Below are 9,975 nucleotides of genomic sequence, written 5' to 3'. Positions count from 1 at the left end.
TCCAGTCCTGACTTCCTTGGTGATGAACAGCATTATGGAAGTGTAAGCTGAATAAACCCTGTCCTCCTCAACTTGCTTCTTGGTCATGGTGTTTGTGCAGGAATAGAAACCCTGACTAAGACAATCACCAAGCTCACGGGCATTTGAGTAAATAAGGCGTGGAATGTAGGGTAGGTAAGGAGGGCGTCCAGGTGGGATGTGGGCAGAGAGAAGATTCCCATCAGGAGACCTGATCAGCTGGCAAATCCTTCCCTTCAAGGGCATGCCATGCGTGGCAGTGCTCAGTGGCCAAACTTTCTCAACACCATGGTGTATCTCTTCTGAGATGTGAATTCTCTGGATTGCACCGAGGACCTGGATCCCTAGATGCTCTGAGATGAACAGAGCCGAGAGGTGGGACCCATCAGGCTTGCTCCTTCTGAGAGGAGGTTAGCTTCCCTTGAACTCAGGATAGGTTAACTACACATAGTTTACACGTAGCTTGGTAGCCTAGAGGTAAATTAGGCAGACATGGAGCTACCTAACATTCTCGTAGCAGACGTAGACATTGGGTTCAAGTGCAATGGGAACGCTGGAGACTGAGCAGGCGAGTGGTAGTGAAGTCAGTATTCGCCTGGCTTGGGGGAAGAAAACCAAAGAGCCTTGTGCCCAGCATCCCACAGGGGTCTGAATAGCCCATACAGTATGGAGAAAAGTGGACAAGTGGACACATCCAGTAATGGTGATGTAGAAGGAAATGCAGCCAGGTGAAGAGGAAGAAGGATTGTATGTGCAGGGCAGTGAGAATCCACTACCAAGGAACCGCTATTCAAACATGCTATTCAAACATATGAGCCTATGGGGCCATTCTTATTCAAATCACCATAGGTTGGAAGATCTACACTAAACACAGGGGGCTTTAATCCATGGACTTCTTAGAAAGGAGAACTCTAGCTTTCCTCTCTCTCTGCCTCCAGACTGCAGATGTAACGTGCCATCTGCCCCCTCCTCTTCCTCCTCCTCCTTCCCACTATGGACTATATCCTCAAACTATTAATCAAAATAAACCCTTTCTTCCTTAAGCTGCTTTTGTACAGCATTTGGTACTAAAAGCAAGAAAAGTAACTGACACACATTCCTAAAACTAGTTCTTTCCTGTTTCCCCTTTGCTGTGTCATCAGTCGGGTCCTGTTTTGGGGGAGTAGGTATTGTTTGTCCCTTTTAATCCCAGAATCCACGGTGCTTTCCCACCCTGAGCACACACTGTGATACCCGAGTCTTGAGAAGAGGAACGGCCGGTTCCCTGAACTCTAGAACTGGAAGAGAGGGGAGAGTGAGAGGCAGCAGCTCTCATTCTTACTTTCTGAGCAGGCGACTCCAGCACCGAACCGCACCCCACCCTCGGGGCAGGCCACCTCCTCGTCATGGCGGCAGTGTGCCAGGGACAGCTCCGTTCCTGAGCACTTCACTCCACTCATGACCACGTTGTTGGCGAAGATATTTCCATGCCAGTACCAGGTTTCCTGGAGAAATCAACCAAAGAAGTCACTAGCAGGTCACCTGGTTAACTTCTGGCTTCAGAAAACCCTCAGGGTTTTATGATCCCATTTTCTAGATGGAGATGGTCGAGGCACAGAGAGCCATTTATCCCAACTATGTGGTTAGCTGAGTGGACTTCTAGGACTAACCCTGGCTTTGCAGGAGAGGAGAAATCCATTCACGTACATCAATAATTAGCTGCCTTATAAAATTCAACGTCTGGATTTAATTCTAGGGAAAGGACTTTATAGAACTCTGACTGAAGAGCCCTTAGGTTTATGATGCTGAGATGTACTGGGCCCCTTCTAGCTACAGAACTTCAAAAACACTGTTAGCATACACTCTCACACTTCAAGAAGATTCCAATGGAGGAAACCAGATGAGGGTGGAGGGGTCAGGTAAAGGGCGTGCAAGAGAACATAAGTGCCTGTGCTCCGGAAGTTTCCAAAAATTATTCATGTGTCAGCAACAATATGTAGACAAACAATACCCAAATAAATCTCTGTCTAATGATTGGTGGGTAGATAAAAACCCAGGGTCCTAAGCAGAGATAGGGCTTGACTTAGGTGGCTGTTTAAGACCCCAAGCTAAGGCTCAGGTGTCTTGGGAATGAACTGTCAGCGAAGAAAATTAGTCAGTCAGTTGATCTGTTACAAGAGAATCAGATTGTGTGTGTGTGTGTGTGTGTGTGTGTGTGTGTGTGTGTGTGTGTCCAGTTTGCCCTGGGAGGCTAAGATCTCAGATGGTATGAGCCATATCTCTCCTGGAGATTAGAATGATGAGCTGCAGACACAACACAGGCATTCCTGTCTCAGCCCATATCAATCCATGGGAGACCAACAGGCTCAGCAAGGATGCTAAGCTCCTTCCTTAGGCCCCAGGAAAGGCTATGTGGGACCAGGAAATAGAGTCAGGTTAGCAGACAAGATGGACCCCAAGTCTTGTCCTGCTGCTTTGTGAAAATGCTCAGAGCAGGGGCACTAAGGATTATGGACCCCTCCTTCCCTCTTACAGGTGGGATGCCTGGGGCATAGAGACCTGGGTACGTTGCCACAGACTAGCAAGCAGGAATGGAATTGGGAATAACCCAGATGGCTAGTCCTGTGCTGCCTGTGACAGAGGGCTGGGAATCAGAAATGAGGACCAGAGAAGCTCAGTGGCTCTCTTGAGCCATTATGTCATTAGAGAGTGGCCCTGGGAAGAAGGTGTAGCCAATGTGACAAGAGTTCAGATCATAGTCTGGAGATTTGGTAGCATATCAATTTAAAAAAAAAAAAAAGGGCTGGAAAGATGGCTCAGCAGTTAAGAGCACTGACTGCTCTTCCAGAGGTCCTGAGTTCAAATCCCAGCAACCACATGGTGGCTCGTGACCATCCGTAATGAGATCTGACACCCTCTTCTGGTGTGTCTGAAGACAGCTAGTGTACTTATATATAATAAATAAATAAATCTTAAAAAAAAAAAAAAAAAGAGAGGCAGAGACACCAAGGAAGAAAGGGTCCAGCCAAAGAAGGTTTCAGGGGAACAAACTAAGGCATTCAGAGTGCTGATCCCGGGGCTGAGTTCTCCCTACTTTCCTCAAAAACCAAATAACTTCTCTCTACAAACAGCTCGGCCCTCAGCCTGGGGGAGAACCCAAACATGCAGACCGGAGTGGTCCACAGACAGCAGTAAGTGACCCAGAGGCGTGCAGCCTGCAGTGAGTGGGCCCCAAGGGATCTTAAGGAGCACAGCGTAACCATGGATGCCACATAACACAAAACCGCCAACTTCCTTAAAACATCATGAGTTCTCTCTGTCCTGGTTTTGCAACCAGAAGGCACAGTATGAGTTCTTCAGTTGACAATTTTGCGTCACAGTGTCAAATGGCTGGACACACCTGGAGCCCTATATTCTGTAGCTGGAAACTGAGACTGGGAGAGGAGAGTCTGGGGATGTCAAAGACTATGGGTAAAATGAGGTCTCCTGTCTAGGCCCAGGGTGTTGCTTAATTGTGTTCCTCCTTGCTGGCTGGGGAAAGTTAGCTGAAGCGAGAAGCTGACTGGTGATGGGAAAGGCTACACTAGATGGAGGGTAGGTTAGGCTGTGAGGCTAGGACCACTTACCTGGAAGGCATTGCTGGCAAAGCCCAGGCCTAGCTGCCTACAGACCACCATGGCTTCCACAATGCCCCAGTTCTGGCCGCATACAGTCCCCCAAACAAGGGACCCATTTCTCTCTGTTAGCACCTCCACTCGGCCCTCATAGGGATTTCGGCCTCCATTCAGGCGCACCTGTGGGCAGCAAGAAACACGGTTGTGAGGATAAAGGGAGGTTCTCTCCATATTGCCATGAGCTCCAAGTCAGGGGGTCCTAGCTGGCCACCCTTGGATTCAGAACCTCCTTAAGAGCCCCATGGGTGCCAAATTATGCCAGCATGAACTCAGTGAGGCCTCTCACGCAGGGGTCTGGACCTCCTGAACATCATTCTTTTGGGAATGTAGCGCCTCCCAAGAGGTAACATGAATTATGTGCATAGCATCTGGATTCTGCTGAATCTGGCCACTCACTCATAGGTACTAGGTGCCACTGACCACTCGTAGAGCCTCTCTCACTGTGTCTCTTTTCTCCCAGTGATAGAAGAAATGAAGCTTTGCTGTAGCGGGACAAACAAAACCCAGAGCCTTGCGCATGCTAGGCAAACACTCTACCAACTCAACCACAGCACAGATCCCATCCTCTAATGCTTATGCATGAGCCCCAATGCACTCGCTCTGGAGGTGTGGTCTCTAAGGAGACAATTAAGGCCACATGAGACCATGTGGGAATGCTATAATTCAACCAGACTGATGATATCTTTATAAGGAGAGAAGAGCCCCTAGGGATGCAGCAGGCACAGGAAGAGGTTACATAAGGACAATAAGAAGGTGGCTGGAACAGGTCAGAACAAAGAAGCCTCGGCAGACACGGAGCCCTGCAATGCCTTGGCTTGGCTGTATTTTCCTTGCAGAGCCAGGAGGAGACCAATCCCATTGGTGAAGATGGAAGCATTTTGGTGGTGGTGGTGGTGGTGGTGGTGTGTGTGTGTATAGGGGGTGTGTGGTGCCAGCAGGAGCAGATCTAGGGTAATAAAGTTCAGATGCTTTGATTCTGCCCATCATGGTTGCTGACACATGTGAGAGCCCCATGCCAGACCATGCAGTGCTTAGCTGGTCACTGTGGCAAACATAAACTCTCCCGCATTGGGGAAACATAGCTTTGAACCTGGGTCTTTGGAAAGGTGAGAACTGTGGCAGTGGGGATCCAGCACTTCTGTTATCACACCCAGGCATCTGACTGGCTCAGCTCTATCTTCTGGAAAGCCCCATTTCTTTGGCTGAAGATCTGTCACGTCCCTGAGCTTTGACTCATCTGGAGAATGACCCAGCACATTAGGACTTACAGCTGGCCATGGGTCGCAGCCTTATCAGGATTCTCTTAAAATACTTCTGGCAGTTCCAGACGGCGTTTCCCTGTGTTTGCACTCCTGCTCACCCACAAGGGAATACACAGCTCAGCTGCCTGTTGCTGGGTTCCCACCTATGGCTCGGTTAAGGAGAGTGAATTGCACCAGAAGGGCCTTGGTGTTCTTGGTCTGGTGCTAAGATTGAGAACTGCTGTCTAAGCAGGAGCCTGCCACATCTGCTGCCAGGATGTGTCTGTTTAAATAATCCGACAGTCATAGCTCTGTGACATATGTCACACAGCACCCAAAAAAATTTAAGGCATGGTGATGAAGAGCGTTGTGTAGGGAATCCTGGGTGTTTTGTAGCACTAGCTAGACTTCCCGAAGGACGAGGGGGTAGGGGAATTCTTCCTGGTGAGCAAGGTCGAGCAAGCTTTTAAAGCCCTGCTGTAGGAAGGGTGGAGTCTGTCTCCCGTTGCAATTCTTCTGACTTCTTAGCTCCTACTGTTTACAGCACTGTGCTCATGCGGTGCTCTGTGGACCCGCCACCCGCTAGTGTGGCACCTCTGAGTCCTTACAGAGAGCCTATGCCAATGGTGTCAGAGGTATGGTAGACCTTGAGTCCCTTATAGCTACTACTGTAGCACATGCCGAGTCCCAAAGCAAAGAAGAGCCCACAGGGAGAAAGGTCAGATATCTGCCAGACCAAGAGTGGCATTTGTGTGTTTGCTCATTTGGCACTTAAACATGTCGGGTGGCAAGGACATTGAGCATGCAGTGGCAAAGCTGGCGTCAAAGGTTCATCTTAGGGGTTGGAGAGATAGTTCAGTGGTTAAGAGCACTGACTACTCTTCAGAAGGTCCTGAGTTCAAGTCCCAGCAACCACATGGTGGCTCACAACCATCTGTCACGGGATCCGATGCCCTCTTCTGGTGTGTCTGAAGACAGCGACAGTGTACTCATATGTGAGCACTTTAGCTTACCCTGGAGAGTCCTTCAGAGTAAGGCTACCTGGTCTGTATTCTTTGAGCGAGGCATCACAGATCTCTCTGGGCACCCCTTTTCTCTCACCTTTTTCTGGAAGCCCATGATGGGGATATTACATCGCACCCCAGCATCTTCCTCATGGTTGCAGCCCTGAGACTCTGTGTTGAATTTGCAGTCTATGATGGACTTCTCAGTCCCCGTGCACTGGACTTCATTGAGGTGGATGGGCCCAATCCCTAGGAAGGGAAAAGAAGACGTGTGCTACAAAATCATCCAGGAAGTTTCCTGGAACCTGGAAATCAGACTCTGCCTCTTCCATCTTCAGAACTCTCCTAGCCCAGGTCTTCTTCTCCCTGCTGAGACCTGGGGGGGGGGGGTGGTGCCTATTTTTGCCATAAGCTCAGATAAAATTCGCTACCAAACTGCCATGTGTCAGATCACATGGTATTATGGTTTTGAATGTAAAATGTTCCCCAGGAGTGCAAGAATGCTTGCTCTCCAGCTGGTGGCGCTGTTTTTGAAGGATTATGAAAGCTTGCCGAGCCTTGCCGGAAGAAGTGTCACTGGGGAGAGACTGGTTTTGAGGTTTGGAGGCCTGGTCCCACTTCTGGTTCATTACTTCCTTCCTGACTTAAGATGGAAGTGATGTGACCAGGTGCCTCATGCTCCGGACACCATGCCTTCCCCAACATCTTTTTTTAAAGTTATTTCTTGCCAGGTTACGTCAGTGGGAACAGTAGCTCATGTAGCCAGCCTCTCCAATCACTGGGCTTCTCTCATCCACAAAGGGGTCAGACTAGTAGACGCTACTAATTCACCCTGCAGTTACCATTCTGTGCATTTGGGGGTCTGAAAGGAGTAACTATGGCTCTACTTGTAAGTCCCCGTAGGAAACAGGTAGACTATACAAATCATGAGGTCTGGATTAGAAAGGGGGCGCTTTAAAATACATTTAAGGGTGGGGTGTAAGGAATGTATACCCCCAGGACAGTCAAGAGGCCAGGGTGAATAATACTGGGGCTTGGACACACCCCTAAGAGTGAGAGAAGAGACAACAACTCTCTTAGGAGAGAAGACTCCAGAAAATAGTTGTCACCATGCATGGAGGGACACAGTGACCATGAGAACTGCCTAAGCCTCTCTCCTCTGGTCACCTCCAGTTCTCACCAGTGTCCTGTGTTGGCCAAAACCAACTATGCCTTGAGGTAGGGGGCATCATGGTGAGGGTGGAGAGTGGACCTGGGAGGGCAGACAGGAGAGATGCTGCCGGCGACATGGAGACGGTGCCAGGAAGCTTGACTTTCGGAGGGGGTGGTGTGGTGAGAGTGAGCCTCAGACTGGAGAGAGAGGGTACTCTGGCCCCTCTGCTCACACCAGCGCTCTCTGTTTTAAGCATGTGAGCTTCTTGAAGGGTCTCTGCTCTTGACTCTTTCATCTTCACTAGCCTGCTTCTCCCCAGGCGCTCCCCATACCAGAAAATAGCACCTGCTAGGACACTTGGCATTGGTGGAACCCCAAGATCATCTCTGGTACCCCCTTCATCCTGGGAAATACCCCCATTATATTCTGCTCACTCATCTCCCCTAATCTGGATGCTTTGTTCCCACCCCCATTTCCCCAACCATAACAATTGCTCTCCCTGTGGGCAATGACCAAGTGACTTTTAGCCCCGTCTCTCTGTCCTATTCTAATATCTTCCCCGCATAAAAACCTCACCTGTTGTTGCTTTTTGTTTTGGCTTGGTTTGGTTTTTTGGTTTTTCTCTGTGTAGCCATCCATGGCTGCCCTGGAACTCACTCTGAGGATCAAGATGGCCTCGAACCCAGAGATCCTCCTGCCTCTGCCTCCCAAGTGCTGGGATCAGCCACCGCCACCCAGCTCCCCATGAGGTTTTAAATTCATGTCAAATCCCTTTAGTGGCTTTTCACTGCCCTTAAGGAACGGTATCCATGATCTATTGGCACCAAATGATCTTGGAGGCCCTACACTTAGTGACCTCCCACCTATGTTCCAGTTCAGCTCACTCCTCCCACCTCAGCCACAGAGGTCTCAGGCTCCTCCTGGCTCAGTTACAGGAACCTTAGGCTCCTCCCAGCTCAGACACAGGGCTCTGGGATTCCATCACGGAGTCCAGTGCTCCCACCTCTGCATGACCCACACTCCTCCACAGTCCACCACTGACACCCATCCATCCTTAACTTCATTGGACAAGTCTTTCTGGCCCTCACTTCACCACGTCTGTGCTTCATCCCCGTAGCCTCACTTTGCACACTCGCTCCCTGAAGATGCCTCCCCCAACAAGAGGGCAGGCACCCCATGTTTCCCTTTTGTATATTCCCGGCCAGAGCCTTGCAAGACAGGAAATTTCCACAATGTCCACACAGATGCAGCTGACATCACTGAGCGCCTTTGACCTGTAACCCAGCAGCCATGGGCTATGGACTCAGAAGAAGGCAGAATCTGCCTTGAAAAGTTCCCAGTGCCTAGGCAGGCAGGAGCCACACGAAGACATATGACAGAATGCAACCAGAAACAAAGATGGAGATGGCCACAGGCTCCTTGGGGTCCAGGAGGGCATTGGCCCTGTTAAGGGAAGCAGAGTGCCGAGAGACAGCCACCATCTAGGTGTCCTAGGAAGAAAAGTGCCAAGTTTCTGCTTCCACAGAAATTTATAAAGGAAGACGCTTCCAATTTCTTGGAATTTTACAAATTAGTAAAAACAGTCCATGAAAAATTTCCAGAAGATTACAAGGATCCAAAGCACAAAGGCTAAGACAAATTTCAGATTCCCCCAAAGGAAGCCAGAGCCATAGGATTAGGGCTTGGCTTATAAATTTGAGGATGATGACAGAGATGTCCATAGCTGACATTTACTGTGGATTGGATCCCAAACATCCAGTTTATCTCAACTCATTTAAACATCAGGGGAATCCATTGCTGTGCATGGAACAGAGCTGTCACACGTGCTTCTTACTGTGGACAGAAAGCTTTAACAGCCACCTCTTTAGCCTTACCCTGCCCGATACCCAGGAGCCGGTGGCTACTCAAAACAGTCAGGGCAAGTCTATGAACTGTGAGCATAAGATACATGATGGATAACAAAACTGTATTATGAAAATTTCAAGCAATCTTGTTAACAGCATTTCTATCAATGACATGCTAAAATCACAATATTTTGGATATACTGGGTTTAACAAGATGTACTTTAGAGTCAATTTCACCTGCATTTCTTTTCATGTGGCTATTAGAAAAAAATTAAATTATAGATGTGGCTTGTATTATGTTATTGCAGCAAAGCACTGGTCTATGGAGCTGGAATGTTTCGCCAAGTGTTTGTTCGGCTGACCATATCTGTTCAATTGGAGTGTGCCTCCTCTTCCAGGGGTGCCTTCCTCCCTCAGTCCCTCCCTGGACATCTCTAGAGCAGTGCCTGCTGGGCTCAGACTCTATGGACCGGGGCTAAAGCATACAGGCCTATCCCTCATATATGGTTCGGCTGTTGGGGAAGGTGAGTGTATCAGCAGTCATCTGGGACTGACCTTGTGGCTGGGTACTTGGGAAGAACCTGCTATACCCTAGCATCCATCCAGGCAACACTGGAGCCAGACAGTACTGCCTGCACACATCACCTATCCAGCTACCTCATTTCCCAGTGAAGAATCTCAGGACCAGAAGGTTCTCCAAGGTCACCAGACAAGCAAATAGCCAGGCCAGGGTGAGGACTCAGCCTCTGTCCTCTCACTACCCATGGGTGTGGGTGTGGTTACTTGTTCCATCGGCTGGAGCCAGGACTCAGGAGCTGACCCTATCTGCTCCGGGGCTTGTCTTGAACGTGGTACTTTTCCTTTCCTGATGACTACCGTCATCTACCCAACGTGGCAGCAGGCGCACGAACCTTCCACAACACCTTCAAGGCCAACATCAAAGGTACCCAAGGCTTCTTCCGAAAATTCCTCAGGCACTTGTAAACCTTTGGCTGCTCTGGGTGATGAAAGAATTAGGTCATACAGAACCCACTCATGACACATGGAATGTCCATGTCATCA

General features: G+C 49.3%; 1 protein-coding gene across 2 annotated transcripts in view; it reads right to left on the bottom strand.

Moving 5' to 3' along the window:
• The window catches only part of Loxl2 (lysyl oxidase like 2), an 83,645-nt gene that overhangs the window by 14,079 nt on the left and 59,591 nt on the right, over nt 1–9,975 (bottom strand). For both annotated transcript variants that reach the window (XM_029541883.1, XM_029541885.1), the window contains exons 7-9: nt 6,014–6,165; nt 3,624–3,791; nt 1,340–1,502 (exon numbers count right to left, since the gene is read on the bottom strand). In XM_029541883.1, coding sequence (XP_029397743.1) covers nt 1,340–1,502; nt 3,624–3,791; nt 6,014–6,165 — 483 coding nt within the window. The remainder of the gene's footprint in view (nt 1–1,339; nt 1,503–3,623; nt 3,792–6,013; nt 6,166–9,975) is intronic.

The sequence above is a fragment of the Mus pahari genome, chromosome 8 (assembly GCF_900095145.1).
Source record: "Mus pahari chromosome 8, PAHARI_EIJ_v1.1, whole genome shotgun sequence".
Classification (NCBI taxonomy): Eukaryota; Metazoa; Chordata; class Mammalia; order Rodentia; family Muridae; genus Mus; species Mus pahari.
Note: the sequence above shows the minus strand (reverse complement) of the source record. Positions and strands in the feature narration are given on the sequence as shown.